This window comes from Portunus trituberculatus, chromosome 2 (assembly GCF_017591435.1).
Source record: "Portunus trituberculatus isolate SZX2019 chromosome 2, ASM1759143v1, whole genome shotgun sequence".
NCBI lineage: Eukaryota > Metazoa > Arthropoda > Malacostraca > Decapoda > Portunidae > Portunus > Portunus trituberculatus.
Window position 1 is genome coordinate 1657994 of NC_059256.1, and position 17500 is coordinate 1675493.

The 17500-nt window shown below is 38.9% G+C and overlaps 1 protein-coding gene and 1 long non-coding RNA gene across 2 annotated transcripts; one reads left to right on the plus strand and one right to left on the minus strand.

Annotated features, from left to right (window-relative positions):
• Positions 1-728: 728 nt before the first annotated feature.
• LOC123501816 (eukaryotic translation initiation factor eIF1) lies at positions 729-10559 on the plus strand. The gene is made up of 4 exons (XM_045250838.1): positions 729-903; positions 3081-3144; positions 4116-4257; positions 10051-10559. Exons 1-4 carry the CDS (start codon positions 876-878, stop codon positions 10147-10149), a joined length of 333 nt encoding a protein of 110 aa, XP_045106773.1. The 5' UTR covers positions 729-875; the 3' UTR covers positions 10150-10559.
• Positions 10560-11316: 757 nt separating this feature from the next.
• Positions 11317-13000, minus strand: LOC123501865. Its single transcript, XR_006673718.1, has 4 exons — positions 12967-13000; positions 12155-12677; positions 11746-12113; positions 11317-11672 (listed from the first exon to the last, which is right to left on the minus strand). It is a non-coding gene; the product is annotated as an uncharacterized LOC123501865 (long non-coding RNA).
• Positions 13001-17500: the final 4500 nt, after the last annotated feature.

Sequence of the window (17500 nt, forward strand, 5' to 3'; positions counted from 1 at the left end):
TTTGATATGTTTGAAGTGTTATTTGAAGCACCAAAACAATCCTAGGCGTGCTAATTAAAAACACGTTATATTTCAGGCAGTGACTTCAATGTTATTTTGTCGCTAAAGCAAAACACAGCTGGACTCGATTCTATTGTGGCTTCAAACTTGCTTTAACAAAGCAGATATCAGAACAACGCCAACGCCATTAATCAACGACAAACATTTCAACCCTTACGCCGAGATGGACTTTTTGACACCCTTGCTCAGGGACTCCACCTCCCCCGCCCTCACTCCCACACCCCACCTCCTCCACCTCCTCCCACACCCACACTCCACAACACACCCACAAACACATGCAAAACAACACAAAAATATCTAAATACGTTTTAAGAATAGTTTCCGTAGTAGCGGGGCGGGGCGGGGTACAGCGGGGCGGGGTTTCTTGAGTTAGTATTTCAATAAATGTTCTTGATTGATATAAAATTCTTGTAAAAGTTGCATCTAAGAACACAAATAGGATAAAAAGTAATAGATATATTTTTCTAATACATTTTCTTGCATTATAACGTTTCTTAAGTTAGTATTTAAATAATGTTCTTGATTGATATAAAACTCTTGTTGAAATAGTAAAATACAGCATTTTAGAGCACAAATAGGATATAAAAATAACAAATATATTTTTCTAATACATTTTCTAACATTAAAACATAAAAAAACGTAATATTAGACAAAACTTAATGTTCTTGGTGAAACATCCGGGACTTGGGCAAACCAGAATCTCCGCCATCATCCGCTAGCGCCCCTGACGGTCTGACATCTTTATCGTCGTCATCCTCCTCCTACGCACCGGTCAGCCGCCTCATTTCCCCAGCAGTTATTTCCCCGGAAGTCGCATGTCAATCCAGAACCTTAATACTTTCGGTAAGTGATGAGGAAAGTGGGGAAAATGGCGGGGAAAATTGGTCATGTCGGGGAGGATTGGTGCCCTTCCTTCTCTTCCCCTTCCCTGTGTTGTTGTTGGTGGTTGACCTAAATATTTGAGTTTTTTCAGGTTTTCGTGTTATTTCTCCCTCTTCCGTGTGGTTTTCGTGGTGGGTAGACGGGAAATGTGGTGAGGTTACTGTTTATTGGTGTTTTGACGTGTTTTGGTGAGAATGGTGAAGGGGAGAGGTGAAAAATAAGATGTCTTGGTGTGGGTAAGCTGCATTTATTTAAGTTTTTCCAAGTTTTTCGGTCAATACGTGTAGTTTTTCTTAATTTATCGACTGGGAATGGTGAAAAATAACACCATCTCACTATTTATCACTCAAAATCACCATTAAGTCACCAGATTTTGAAGAAAGGGGCAAAAAAGATTGGGTTTTTATTGGGGTGAGGGAAAGGTGCGTCTGTTCGTCTTTCAAAAATTTCTCTCATTTCTTCCAGTTTTTCTTAATTTATCGACTAGAAGGTTTGAAATAGCACAAACTAGTAATCAAGCACCAAAAAGTCACCATTAAGTCACCAAATATTTAAAAGATGCAAAAAATATCAGGTTTTGGTGAAGAAATGTAAGCTTTTTCATAATTTATTTTTTCAGTCATTTTGTCCAGTTTTTCTTAATTTTTCGACTAGAAATGGTGAGAAATAATGCAATCTCACCATTTATCGCTCAAAATCACCATTAAGTCACCAAAAATATATGAAATTGTTAAAATAATGTGTTTTCTATATTTTAATCTGTTTTTCTTAATTTTTCGACTAGGAATGGTGAAAAAATAACACAATCTCACCATTTATCGCTCAAAATCACCATTAAGTCACCAAAAATATATGAAATTGTTTAAATAATGTGTTTTTCTATATTTTAATGTTTTTCTTAATTTATCGACTGGGAATGGTGAAAAAATAACACAATCTCACCATTTATTGCTCAAAATCACCATTAAGTCACCAAAATATATGAAATTGTTAAAATAATGTGTTTTGTGGGTTCTATCTTAAAATTTTAGGGTGTCTTGAAATAATGGGTGTTTTTATGTGTCTTAAAATAATGGGTGTTTTTATGTCTTTCTTAAAATAATGGGTGTTTTTGTGTCTTAAAATAATGGGTGTTTTTTTTGTGTCTTAAAATAATGGGTGTTTTATGTCTTAAAATAATGGGTGTTTTTATGTCTGTCTTAAAATAATGGGTGTTTTTATGTCTCTTAAAATAATGGGTGTTTTTTTGTCTGTTGATATAATGGGTGTTTTTATGGCTGTCTTAAAATAATGGGTGTTTTTTTTCTGTTAATATAATGGGTGTTTTTATGTCTTTCTTAAAATAATGGGTGTTTTTATGTCTGTCTTAAAATAATGGGTGTTTTGTCTATCTTAAAATAATGGGTGTTTTTGTCTTTCTTAAAATAATGGGTGTTTTTGTCTGTCTTAAAATAATGGGTGTTTTATGTCTGTCTTAAAATAATGGGTGTTTTTGTCTGTCTTAAAATAATGGGTGTTTTTATGTCTGTCTTAAAATAATGGGTGTTTTTGTCTGTCTTAAAATAATGGGTGTTTTTATGTCTGTCTTAAAATAATGGGTGTTTTTATGTCTGTCTTAAAATAATGGGTGTTTTTTTGTCTGTCTTAAAATAATGGGTGTTTTTATGTCTGTCTTAAAATAATGGGTGTTTTATGTCTGTCTTAAAATAATGGGTGTTTTTATGTCTGTCTTAAAATAATGGGTTTTTTTCTGTCTTAAAATAATGGGTGTTTTTGTCTGTCTTAAAATAATGGGTGTTTTTATGTCGTCTTAAAATAATGGGTGTTTTTATGTCTGTCTTAAAATAATGGGTTTTTTTCTGTCTTAAAATAATGGGTGTTTTTGTGTGTCTTATAATAATGGGTGTTTTTGTCTTAAAATTTTAGGGTCTCTTAAAATAATGGGTGTTTTTATGCGTCTTAAAATAATGGGTGTTTTTATGTCTCTTAAAATAATGGGTGTTTTTATGTCTGTCTTAAAATTTTAGTGTGTATTTATTTATTTATTTATTTATTTCAATTTTTCCTATCTTCCTCCTCCACCACCACCACCACCACCACCACCACCACCACCACCACCACCACCACCACCACCACAGACCCCTTCGCTGATGCAGCTGGTGGGACAGAAGAGGGAGTGCAAGATGGTCTGGTGCATATAAGGTCAGTAGTAGTAGTAGTAGCAGCAGTAGTAGTAGTAGTAGTAGTAGTAGTAGTAAAATATTCCCATCTTTATAATATTACTAGTCCAGATTTAACCTTTGAAATTGATGAACCGGCGGACCTGACGTTTGCCGGACCAGGGAAAGTTGAGGAGTGAATGTGGTCCGCAAGTAAGCAACCCAACACAGCCTGCAGTTTTGAGCCACGCTGAGCCAGACATGCTGTGCTGCTGGGGTGGGGGTGACTGTGGGGGCTGTGGGTGTGATGCTGGGCCAGAGACATGCTGTGGTGCCTGGCCAGGGGTGACTGTGGGCGCTGTGGTTGTGATGCTGGGGCAGACATTCCTTCTACACCAGTGGAAGGCAGTACGCTGTGGTCCCCTGGTGTGGAGGAAGAGGAGGAGGAGGAGGAGGAGGAAGAAGAGTTAGTAATTGACAGTACAGTATGGTCCCTTTGATGTGGAGGAGGAAGAAGAGGAGGAGGAGGAGGAGGAGGAAGAAGAAGAAGAAGAAGAAGAAGAAGAAGAAGAAGTTAATATTATCCTTATCCTTGACAAATAGAGGAAAAACAACAACTTGTGTGTGTGTGTGTGTGTGTGTGTGTGTGTGTGTGTGTGTGTGTGTGTGTGTGCGTGTGTGTGTGTGTCAAAGCAACATTATTTCAGGAAATTTTGATTATCGCCACAAAATAAAATTATGCCCCGTTATAGAATTTGTGATTGTAGTAGTAGTAGTGGTGTTGACTGGTGTAGTGGTGTTGAGTGACTAGTGTATGGGTGTTGAGTAATATTAAAAGTATTGTAGTGGTATTGATTGATGTAAGCGACTGATGTTGATAGCAATGGTGTTGACTGACTGATGTAGTGGTGTTGAGTGGTGTAGACTTGAGTGTGGACTGATACTGATAGTGTTTACTGGTGAAAGTGGTAATATAAGCATTGAGTGGTGTAATGGTGTTGTGTGGTGTTGCAGGATCCAGCAGCGCAATGGCCGGAAGACACTCACCACAGTGCAGGGCCTCTCCTCAGACTATGACCTGAAGAAGATTGTCCGCGCCTGCAAGAAGGAGTTTGCATGCAACGGCACAGTAGTTGAACACCCTGAATACGGCGAGGTGAGGGCCTTGTGTGTGTGTGTTGTAGTTTTCCATGGCCTGGGCTCAAACTGTTCCACGTCTCAACACATCTTTGCGGGAAACTCTATTTTTGAACATCTCTCGGACATCTTCCCTTCCTCAGCTTCTTACTATGCGATCTTGTGCTTCTAGTGTCATATTCTTCTCTCAGGATCACTTTCTCATTATCCACTTGGTCCATTCCGTTGATCAATTTATAAACTTGTATCAGATCTCTCTCCCTTCTTTGTTCCAGGGTTGGTAGATCCATAGCCTTTAGTCTCTCCTCATATGTCATCCCTTCAAATTCTGGAACTATTCTTGTAGCCATTTTTTTGTAGTCTCTCCAATTTCCTTATGTGTTTCTTTTTATGAGGGGTCCACACTACTCCTGCATATTCCAATCTGGGTCTTATTATAGTACTTATCAATTTCTTCATCATTTCTTTGTCCATGTAGTGAAATGCTACTCCAATATTCCTTAGCAAATTATATGTTTCTCTAAAATTCTATCAATATGGCTTACTGGTTGATTGTTTTCTTCCATCGTCACTCCTAAGTCCTTTTCCTTTTTACTTTCTCCAGTTCTACTCCATCTCCCATCTTATAGATTCCCACAGGTCGTCTTTCACTCTTTCCCATTTCCATGACATGGCTTTTGTTCACATTGAATTCCATTTCCCACTTCTTACTCCATTCCCAGATCTTATTTAGGTCTTCTTGCAGTATTTCACAATCCTCCTTTTGCTTTATAACTCTGCACAGTTTCGTATCATCTGCAAACAGATTTATGTAGCTGTTCACTCCTTCTGGCATGTCGTTAATATAAATGAGGAAAAGTATTGGTGCCAATACTGACCCCTGTGGCACTCCGCTTTCTACTGCTCTCCACTTGGACTTCATATCTTTAACTACCGTCCTTATTTCTCTCCCCCTCAAATAATTTTCTATCCATCTCAATGTGCTTCCTTTTAAGCCACCCTTCTCCTCTAACTTCCACAGTAATCTTGCATGTGGCACTTTGTCAAACGCCTTTTTTAAATCCAAATAAATACAGTCAACCCATCCTCTCTCTCTTGTACTCTATCAACTATTCTAGAATAGAAACTCAATAAATTAGTTACACAAGACCGTCCTTTTCTAAAACCAAATTGGCTATTTGATATTAATTTGTTGTCTTCAAGGAACTCGATCCATTGTTTCTTTATTATTCTTTCACACATCTTGCATATTACACTAGTTAGTGATACCGGTCTGTAATTTAAAGGTTCTTCCTTCCTTCCACTCTTATATATGGGAACCACCTCACCTCTTTTCCACTCCACTGGCACTGTTCCATTTTCTATTGAGCATTTTATGATGTTGTATAAAGGACTTGCTAGTTCTTCCCTACATTCTTTCAGTGTGTGTGTGTGTGTGTGTGTGTGTGTGTGTGTGTGTGTGTGTGTGTGTGTGTGTGTGTGGTAACAGTGCATTGAAAACCTCTCTGTAGCATGTTTGCCCACTGTTGTATGTGATTTTTTGAAGTTTGACATTATTATTATTATTATTATTATTATTATTATTATAGGTATTATTATTATTGTTGTTGTTGTTGTTGTTGTTGTTGTTGTTGTTGTTGTTGTTGTTGTTGTTATTATTATTATTGACTTAGATATAGAATAGTTATGATATGAGATTAGGTTAGGTTACACAGGTTGTTACTAATGTTAGGACAGATTAACACTGGTGACCAAGCTGCATCAGTTTACCACAAAATGTTTATTGTGTATTATTTGAGTATGTAATGTTTGTAGTGTTGCAGCAGGGCCAGAGGGATATCACTGCTTAGAGGTGCAGCACACGCAGGACTGACTGAGTGTTGGTCCCTTGTTTGGGTGGCGTGTTGATGTATGCCAGACGATTCAGAGAACACAAATACTGAAGCTGGGGGGAATTTAAAATGCATAGAAAACGAGAGAGGGTATATACTTGTATGTCCTTGACCTCAGATAGTGGGCAAAGACTCCAGGTACGTGTTCTTGACGTGGTTCACCTCTTACGGGTTAACAGTGCATGTGTCACCTTGCTTAAGAATATCACTCAAAATGTTGGACAGGATTTGAACCAGGTTTGATGTAATCTCAATCCTTCACACCTTTCTCTGCCACACTCTGCTTCTGTGTCTCCACCTTCCTAACACTTCACTTCTTTTAAGAGGGAGGTGTCAACATACCAAATGATTAGACACACACGCACACACCGGGTTCAATTCCCGGTAAGCGGTGAGGCAAATGGGCGTGGCTCTTAATGTGTGGGGTGTGTTCACCTAGCAGTAAATAGGTACGGGGTGTAACTGGAGGGGTTGTGGCCTCGCTGTCCCGGTGTGTGGAGTGTGTTGTGGTGTGTTAATGTGTAGGGTGTGTTGAGGCAGCAGTAAATAGGTACGGGGTGTAACTGGAGGGTTGTGGCCTCGCTGTCCCGGTGTGTGGAGTGTGTTGTGGTGTGTTAATGTGTAGGGTGTGTTGAGGCAGCAGTAAATAGGTACGGGGTGTAACTGGAGGGTTGTGGCCTCGCTGTCCCGGTGTGTGGAGTGTGTTGTGGTGTGTTAATGTGTAGGGTGTGTTGAGGCAGCAGTAAATAGGTACGGGGTGTAACTGGAGGGGTTGTGGCCTCGCTGTCCCGGTGTGTGGAGTGTGTTGTGGTGTGTTAATGTGTAGGGTGTGTTGAGGCAGCAGTAAATAGGTACGGGGTGTAACTGGAGGGTTGTGGCCTCGCTGTCCCGGTGTGTGGAGTGTGTTGTGGTGTGTTAATGTGTAGGGTGTGTTGAGGCAGCAGTAAATAGGTACGGGGTGTAACTGGAGGGGTTGTGGCCTCGCTGTCCTGGTGTGTGGAGTGTGTTGTGGTCTCAGTCCTACCCGAAGATCGGTCTATGAGCTCTGACCTCGCTCCGTAATGGGGAAGACTGGCAGGGTGACCAACAGACAACCAAGGTGAATCACACACACACACACACACACTGAAGACTAGTGTATACAGTGTGAGAGAGAGTGTGTAGAGAGTGGGTGTAATAATGGTATACAGGTTATTAAGAATTGGTGTAAATGCATACTGAAGACACAAGAGAGAGGAGTGTTTCTGGGGCACCTCAGCTTAGTAGAAACAGAATAAGAGGATTGACACACAAACATCTTTATTTTGTAACAATTTCCCTGCTTTCATCTTTATATCACGGTTTGAAAAAGGAATTAGACAAATATATTGAAATTCTAATACACACAGTAAAAATGATCTCAGAATATTGAAATCTGAACACAAAACTATTACTTCACATCAAAATAACAAGACATCCGCTGTTCCCTTGCATATTGTATACATATTCTTAAACTTTTGTATTGTGTGTATTAGAATTTCAATGTATTTCATCTAATAACTTTTCAAAACCAAGGAAATAGAAAAATAGAGATGTCAGTGTCAACCCTCCGTATTCTGTCTCCCATACTGGAAATATACATTGAGGGGGGGGGAGGAGGGTGTGGCTGAAGACTAGTGTATACAGTGTGTGTGTGAGAGTATGCTGACCTTTCTCAAGAGGTTTACCATGCACCACCAGCTGTCCTGTGGTGTTAGGTTACATCAGATAAGGTCAGGCTCTCCTCTACCCCACACACCCTATGTTAATGACCTTTTCACCAACAGATTAGGTTAGGTAAGGCCATGTCCTGTGATCTCCACTAATGACCTTTTCACCAACAGATTATAGTCAGCCACGCTCAGGAGTCAGTTTGGGTGTGGACGCTGCGGTAAATCCCGACTGGCCACTATACCAGATCAACCCCAAAACACATCACTTGGTGTCATTCATCACCTGTTTACTAAATATTCTTATGTTTCATTTCCCATTAAACACTCTTTTAGATTCAGTAAGCCTTTGTAGTGTTATGAATGCACTGTAGTATTGTAATATAGATAATAACAATTAGTATACATACATAAATAGTACAACACATGGCAATGCTATTTTGTGGGGTTGTGAGGTAGGTGTGAGAAGGCAGGCAGGCAGGTCAGGGGTCAGGGATTAAGGTGGGCCAGGGTCACTCATTCATCACCTAGCCACCCACCCAGCTAGATGCAAGGGAGCGTCATGAATCGTAGTGGACCCATACACAGCCGAGAGAAGGCAGGCAGGCAGGTCAGGGGTCAGGGATTAAGGTGGGCCAGGGTCACTCATTCATCACCTAGCCACCCACCCAGCTAGATGCAAGGGAGCGTCATGAATCGTGGTGGACCAATACACAGCCGAGAGAAGGCAGGCAGGCAGGTCAGGGGTCAGGGATTAAGGTGGGCCAGGGTCACTCATTCATCACCTAGCCACCCACCCAGCTAGATGCAAGGGAGCGTCATGAATCGTGGTGGACCAATACACAGCCGAGAGAAGGCAGGCAGGCAGGTCAGGGGTCAGGGATTAAGGTGGGCCAGGGTCACTCATTCATCACCTAGCCACCCACCCAGCTAGATGGAAGGGAGCGTCATGAATCGTGGTGGACCAATACACAGCCGAGAGAAGGAACTTATATACAACGTGCTCGTATATAACTACTTCCTATATAACCTTGACTTATACCACAGTGGGGGTGTGGAAAAGTGAGTCAAAAGCAGAATAGGTATGTTATATTAGAAAGTTTTTGGGAGAGAGAGAGAGAGGTGGTGGGGTGGTGTAGGCTTGAAAGGGTCAGGCGATCTCTAATCCTTTTAATTGGCTTAGTACTGGGAGAGATTTGACAATGCTATAGCTGGGAAGTCCCCCTTTCCTGACCCCACCCAGAAGTGACTCCAGAGTGTGGTTTGACTATGGGTTATACAAGGTCATGTCCTCCTGTGACCCCCATACTAATGACCTTTTGACCAACAGATTAGGTTATATAAGGTCATGTCCTGTGACCTCCACTAATGACCTTTTGACCCTCACAGAATTGGTTATATAAGGTCATGTCCTCCTGTGACCCCCATACTAATGACCTTTTGACCTTCACAGAATTAGTTATATAAGGTCATGTCCTCCTGTGACCCCCATACTAATGACCTTTTGACCAACAGATTAGGTTATATAAGGTCATGTCCTGTGACCTCCATTAATGATCTTTTGACCCTCACAGAATTGGTTATAGAAGGTCATGTCCTCCTGTGACCCCCATACTAATGACCTTTTGACCAACAGATTAGGTTATATAAGGTCATGTCCTGTGACCTCCATTAATGATCTTTTGACCCTCACAGAATTGGTTATAGAAGGTCATGTCCTCCTGTGACCCCCATACTAATGACCTTTTGATCCTCACAGAATTGGTTATATAAGGTCATGTCCTCCTGTGACCCCCATACTAATGACCTTTTGACCCTCACAGAATTGGTTATATAAGGTCATGTCCTCCTGTGACCCCCATACTAATGACCTTTTGACCCTCACAGAATTGGTTATATAAGGTCATGTCCTCCTGTGACCTCCACTAATGACCTTTTGACCAACAGATTAGGTTATATAAGGTCATGTCCTCCTGTGACCTCCATTAATGACCTTTTGATCCTCACAGAATTGGTTATAGAATGTCATGTCCTCCTGTGACCCCCATACTAATGACCTTGTGACCCCATCCACCTAATGACCTTTTCTAATGACCTTGTGACCTTTTCTAATGACCTTGTGACCTTTTCTAATGACCTTGTGACCTTTTGACCTTTTCTAATGACCTTTTGACCTTTTCTAATGACCTTGTGACCTTTTGACCTTTTCTAATGACCTTTTGACCTTTCCAGGTTCTACAGCTGCAGGGTGACCAGCGGGAGAACATCTGCCAGTTCTTGACCAAGGTGGGGCTGGTGAAGGCTGACCAAATCAAGGTGCACGGCTTCTAAATGCACCCCCGCCCCGCCCCGCCCCGCCCCATTATGCCCCACACCACCTACACCGCCACCACCGCCAACACCAGGCATCCACACGCTGATAGAACTGCTGGTGGAGGAGGTGGAGGAGGAGAGGAAGGAGGAGGAGGTGGAGGTGGAGGAAGAGGAGGAGGAGGAGGAGGAGAAGGAGAAGGAGGAGGAGGAGGAGGTCTAAGGAGGTGGTGGTTTTAAGAACATTGTCATATAAGCAATAACATCAACTACTACTACTACTACTACTACTATTTCTACTACTACTACTATCTACTACTACTACTACTACTACTACTACTACTTTTCTACCACCACCACCACCACCACAATTTGCCACAAGAAATTTTAGTTAAAAGCCCCAAAAATACCTTCAAAACTTCCCTTACCCTTAAAAAAAATCCCTAAAAACCCTTAAAATTCCCTAAAACCCTTAAAAAACCCATTAGTGGTTTTTAAGGAGCATTTCACTCAATGTAGATTTCCACCACCACCACCACCACCACCACTACTATTTTTAGGGCTGTGAAGGCTGTACCCCCCCCCCATTAACCTAACTGCCCCTCCCCCCTCTGCTGGCCCCCTGTCACCCCCCATCCCCCCAAAGTGATGTATTTAGAAGGGTGTATTGATGTGTTTGAGAAAGAGAGAGAGAGAGAGATAGGTGGCCATTGTGAGAGAGAGAGAGAGAGAGAGAGAGAGTGTGTTTTAAAATGTGCTCTAATGTGATTATTATTATTATTATTATTATTATTATTATTATTATTATTATTATTATTATTATTATTATTATTATTATTTTTATTGTTGTGTAAGTTTTTTGAGATGTTTTTTTGTGTGTGTGTGTGTGTGTGTGTGTTTTTTGGTTTCCTCCTCCTCCTCCTCCTCCTCCTCCTCCTCCTCCTCCTCCTCCTCCTCCTCCTCCTCCTGTTAAAATTATGTACTTGCTTTTATGTTTTTGTCTTCCTCCTCCTCCTCCTCCTCCTCTTCTTCCTCCTCCTCCTCCTCCTGCTCCTGCTCCTGCTCCTGCTCCTCCTGCTGCTGCCAATGTTAGAGTTTGTCACAAGCAGAAATAAATGATTTTTCCATCAAATTATTCTTTTTTTATCTTATTGTGGAAATTTATTTGTTTACCCCCCCCCCTCTCTCTCTCTCTCTCTCTCTCTCTCTCTCTCTCTCTCTCTCTCTCTCTCTCTCTCTCTCTCTCTCTCTCTCTCTCTCTCTCTCTCATCCTGTTTCCTAATTCTTCATCTCTTTCTTCATATTTCACTAGTTAGTTAGGTTATGCTCACCTATGCTAACCTTCACCATTTTTATGCTAACCTAAGCTATTTCCTTGCTAATATGTATGCTAACCTTGATTCTCTATGCTAACATGCTGGTTCTATGCTAATCTTCCAATTTCTATGCAAACTGATGCTGATTCTATGCTAAACTTATTTTCTATGCTATTTCTATGCTAACCTTCAGTTTTCTATGCTAAACTATGCTGATTCTATGCTAACCTTCAAATTTCTATCCTATTTCTATGCTAACCTTCAATTTACTATGCTGATTCTATGCTGATTCTATGCTAACCTTCAATTTTCTGTGCTAACTATGCTGATTCTATGCTAACCTTCAATTTTCTATGCTAAACTATGCTGATTCTATGCTAACCTTCAATTTACTATGCTAAACTATGCTGATTCTATGCTAACCTTCAATTTTCTATGCTAAACTATGCTGATTCTATGCTAACCTTCAATTTACTATGCTAAACTATGCTGATTCTATGCTAACCTTCAATTTTCTATGCTAAACTATGCTGATTCTATGCTAACCTTCAATTTACTATGCTAAACTATGCTGATTCTATGCTAACCTTCAATTTACTATGCTAAACTATGCTGATTCTATGCTAACCTTCAATTTTCTATGCTAAACTATGCTGATTCTATGCTAACCTTCAAATTTCTATGCTAAACTATGCTGATTCTATGCTAACCTTCAATTTTCTATGCTATTCTTATACTAAACTATGCTACATCTATGCTAACCTTCAATTTACTATGCTGACTATGCTAACCCTATGCTATTCTGTTCTCAACCTATGCTATGCTAATCTATGCTGTCTATGCTAACCTAAATATTTCTCTTCATTCATGCTGTCTCAATATTCTCTTCATAACATTTCACTCATATTATTTCCCTATGCTGACGTTATGCTGATGCTATGCTGACCTGTGTAATTTATGTATGCTGACCTTTCTCTCTCTCTTTTTTTTCTCAATATTTCACTTCTTGATCATGCTTCACTATGCTTGCTTGTAATTTCTTCTATGCTAACTCTATGCTGTTTATGCTAACCTTCCTTTTGTCTATGCTAACTTTATGCTAAACATGCTAACATATCAAATTTCACTATGCTAACCTTTATTCTTCTATGCTATTTTTTATGCTAATTCTATGCTAACTATGCTGACTTATCTAATTTCACTATGCTAACCTTTATTTCCTCTATGCTAACTCTATGCTAACCTTTCTTTCTCTATGCTAACTTTCTATGCTAACTATGCTAACCTTCCTTTCTCTATGCTAACTCTATGCTAACCTTTCTTTCTCTATGCTAACCTTCCTTTCTCTATGCTAACTTTCTATGCTAACCTTTCTTTCTCTATGCTAACTTTCTATGCTAACCTTCCTTTCTCTATGCTAACTATGCTAACCTTCCTTTCTCTATGCTAACTATGCTAACCTTCCTTTCTCTATGCTAACTCTATGCTAACCTTCCTTTCTCTATGCTAACTCTATGCTAACCTTCCTTTCTCTATGCTAACTTATCTTCTTTCACTATGCTAACTATTAATGCTAACTTCCTATGCTAACCTCTATGCTAATCTTAATGTTTCCTCTTTCATAATTCACAATACTTACAATATTTCTATGCTAACCTTCTATGCTAACTCTATGCTAACCTTTCTGTGTGCTAATCTACATATATTTTGATTTTGACACGTCTCTACAATATTTTAAAGTGTTTTGATGTACAGAACGCTTCGCTGTGTGTGTGTGTGTGTGTGTGTGTGTGCGTGTGCGTGTACGTGCGTGTGTGTGTGATGTACTCATAAATAAAGGAGATCTAATTATTTGTATTATTATTATTATTATTATTATTATTATTATTATTATTATTATTATTTTCAAGGTTATATTTGAAGTGATGTGAGTTTTTAAGGGTGTTTTTAAGGCTCTAGTTGAAGTTTTAAGGGTATTTTTAAGGTTCCAGTGACAGATTAACAACATTTCTACATTATAAAGATTCTAGTTGAAGTTTTAAGGGTTTTTAAGGGTGTTTTTAAGGTTCCAGTGACAGATTAACAACATTTCTACATTATAAAGACTCTAGTTGAAGTTTTAAGGTTTTTAAGGGTGTTTTTAAGGTTCCAGTGACAGATTAACAACATTTCTACATTATAAAGGCTCTAGTTGAAGTTTTAAGGGTTTTTAAGGGTGTTTTTAAGGTTCCAGTGACAGATTAACAACTTTCTACATTATAAAGGCTCTAGTTGAAGTTTTAAGGGTTTATAAGGGTGTTTTTAAGGTTCCAGTGACAGACTAACAACATTTCTACATTATAAAGACTCTAGTTGAAGTTTTAAGGGTTTTTAAGGGTGTTTTTAAGGTTCCAGTGACAGATTAACAACATTTCTACATTATAAAGGCTCTAGTTGAAGTTTTAAGGGTTTTTAAGGGTGTTTTAAGGTTCCAGTGACAGATTAACAACATTTCTACATTATAAAGGCTCTAGTTGAAGTTTTAAGGGTTTTAAGGGTGTTTTTAAGGTTCCAGTGACAGATTAACAACATTTCTACATTATAAAGACTCTAGTTGAAGTTTTAAGGTTTTTAAGGGTGTTTTTAAGGTTCCAGTGACAGATTAACAACATTTCTACATTATAAAGGCTCTAGTTGAAGTTTTAAGGGTTTTAAGGGTGTTTTAAGGTTCCAGTGACAGATTAACAACATTTCTACATTATAAAGGCTCTAGTTGAAGTTTTAAGGGTTTTCAAGGGTGTTTTTAAGGTTCCAGTGACAGATTAACAACATTTCTACATTATAAAGACTCTAGTTGAAGTTTTAAGGGTTTTTAAGGGTGTTTTTAAGGTTCCAGTGACAGATTAACAACATCTCTACATTATAAAGACTCTAGTTGAAGTGACGCGGGTTTTTAAGGGTGTTTTTAAGGTTCCAGTGACAGATTAACAATATTTCTACATTATAAAGGCTCTAGTTGAAGTTTTAAGGGTTTTTAATAGTGTTTTAAGGTTCCAGTGACAGATTAACAACATTTCTTCATTATATAGACTCCAGTTGAAGTGACGCGGGTTTTTAAGGGTGTTTTTAAGGTTCCAGTGACAGATTAACAACACTTCTACATTATAAAGGCTCTAGTTGAAGTGACGCGGGTTTTAAGGGTGTTTTTAAGGTTCCAGTGACAGATTAACAACATTTCTACATTATAAAGGCTCTAGTTGAAGTTTTAAGGGCTTTTAAGGGTGTTTTTAAGGTTCTAGTGACAGATTAACAACATTTCTACATTATAAAGGCTCTAGTTGAAGTTTTAAGGGTTTTTAAGGGTGTTTTTAAGGTTCCAGTGACAGATTAACAACATTTCTACATTATAAAGGCTTTAGTTGAAGTTTTAAGGGATTTTAAGGGTGTTTTTAAGGTTCCAGTGACAGATTAACACCATTTCTTCATTACTAACAGGGGAAACACTCTTGAAAACCCTGCCAGTCATCTCTGTGGCCTTGGAAAATAGTCGTAGTGAGAGCAGAGAGTTTGAGATTCGTCGCGTCAGTGTCCAAGTAAGTGAAACGCGGCTTGCTGTGTCCGTAGAGTTCACAGCGGTACAATTTTCAAGGCCACAGAGATGACTAGCGGTGTTTTCAAGAGTGTTTCTCCAGTTAATAATGTAGAAATGTTGTTAGTCTGTCACTAGAACCTTAAAAACACCCTTAAAAACCCTTAAAACTTCAACTAGACCTTGTAATAATAGAAATGGTGTTAATCTGTCACTAGAACCTTAAAAACACCCTTAAAAACCCTTAAAACTTCAACTAGAGCCTTGTAATAGTAGAAATGGTGTTAATCTGTCACTAGAACCTTAAAAACATCCTTAAAAACCCTTAAAACTTCAACTAGACCTTGTAATAATAGAAATGGTGTTAATCTGTCACTAGAACCTTAAAAACACCCTTAAAAACCCTTAAAACTTCAACTAGAGCCTTGTAATAGTAGAAATGGTGTTAATCTGTCACTAGAACCTTAAAAACACCCTTAAAAACCCTTAAAACTTCAACTAGAGCCTTGTAATAGTAGAAATGGTGTTAATCTGTCACTAGAACCTTAAAAACACCCTTAAAAACCCTTAAAACTTCAACTAGAGCCTTGTAATAGTAGAAATGGTGTTAATCTGCCACTAGAACCTTAAAAACACCCTTAAAAACCCTTAAAACTTCAACTAGAGCCTTGTAATAGTAGAAATGGTGTTAATCTGTCATTAGAACCTTAAAAACACCCTTAAAAACCCTTAAAACTTCAACTAGAGCCTTGTAATAGTAGAAATGTTGTTAATCTGTCACTGGAACCTTAAAAACACCCTTAAAAACCTGTGTACCTTAAACACAGGCGTGGGATGAGAAGTATTAAGGATATTTTGAGATAAGAGTGAAGTTATTATATTGTTAATAGAGAAATGCTAAAAAAAAACACTGAATATACTTAAAATACTCAATTAGAGGTTCGAGAAGTTATGTGGGATTAGATACTTCAGTGTAGGACTAAAATTGAAGCTTTACGAGGTGATATGGGGTTGAACACTGTCAATATAGGATTTGATGCTAAATTTGAGAGTTGACAGAGGATTAAAGAGTTTGGCATGTTTTGAGGGCATTTTGGCATAGTTTGGCATGATTTTAGGGGATTTCAAGACAGTTTAACATGATTTTAGGGTATTTTAATACAATTTGGCATGATTTTAGGGCATTTCAAGACAGATTAACATGTTTTTAGGGATTTTAAGACAGTTTAGCATGTTTTAGAGCATTTTAAGACAGTTTAGCATGTTTTAGAGCATTTCAAGACAGTTTGGCATATTATAAGGGCATTTTAAGACAGTTTGGCATGTTTTCAGGCCATTTTTAAATAGTTTGCCATGTTTTTAAGGCATTTTAAGAGAGTTTGACATTTTGAGGGCCTTTTAAGATAGTTTGGCATGTTTTGAGGGCATTTTAAGACAGTTTGGCATATAAACGCAGTTTGGCATGTTTTAAGGATATTTTACGATCGTTTGGCATGTTTTAGGACCATTTTAAGACAGTTTGGCATGTTGTTAGGGTATTTCAAGACAGATTGGCTACGATAAGACCATTTTATTGACATTAGCAAGGGTGTATGGAGGGCAGAAGATTAATGGTCACAGTCTTCACTATTTTGATTGAGTTTTGTGCACCATTAGACCATTTTACTGACATTAGCAAGGGTGTATGGAGGGCATAAGATTAATGGCCACAGTCTTCACCATTTTAATTGAGTTTTGTGCACCATTAGACCATTTTATTGACATTAGCAAAGGTGTATGGAGGGCAGAAGATTAATGGCCACAGTCTTCACTATTTTAATTGAGTTTTGTGCACCATTAGACCATTTTATTGACATTAGCAAGGGTGTATGGAGGGCAGAAGATTAATGGCCACAGTCTTCACTATTTTAATTGAGTTTTGTGCACCATTAGACCATTTTATTGACATTAGCAAGGGTGTATGGAGGGCAGAAGATTAATGGCCACAGTCTTCACTATTTTAATTGAGTTTTGTGCACCATTAGACCATTTTATTGACATTAGCAAGGGTGTATGGAGGGCAGAAGATTAATGGCCACAGTCTTCACCATTTTAATCCCCCACATGAGTTTGTGAAGCTGTGGAAAGTCACCAAATAGTCACCACAAGGAATAGGGAAACACGTCACGCTACTGAAGAGGTCATTGTAGAAGCAAATCGAGAAATAAAACAGAAACGGAAGTCAGAAGAGATCAAGAGGTCAGAAGAGGTCACGGTAAGGTCACAGCAAGGTCACAGGAGCCTTGGAGAAGTAACCTTTGTGACCTGACCTTCAATTTGCGTGAAAACAAGAATATTATTGCAAGACACTCAAATAACCACCTGTCCCAGCAAGATTAAGATCAAGATCACTATCATCATCATCAGGATCAGCTGGGCTTCAGATGAGAGGAAGCTGAGAAGGTCAACTGTTTACATCTCCAAAACTGACCTAATTTTGACCTTAACT

Bases quoted from the DNA above. Each gene is read 5' to 3' on its own strand.
- LOC123501816 (XM_045250838.1), top strand. From the start codon at position 876: ATGTCAATCCAGAACCTTAATACTTTCG. The intron at 3,145-4,115 runs GTCAGTAGTAGT...GTGGTGTTGCAG, and splicing joins GATGGTCTGGTGCATATAAG to GATCCAGCAGCGCAATGGCC. The intron at 4,258-10,050 runs GTGAGGGCCTTG...TGACCTTTCCAG, and splicing joins AACACCCTGAATACGGCGAG to GTTCTACAGCTGCAGGGTGA.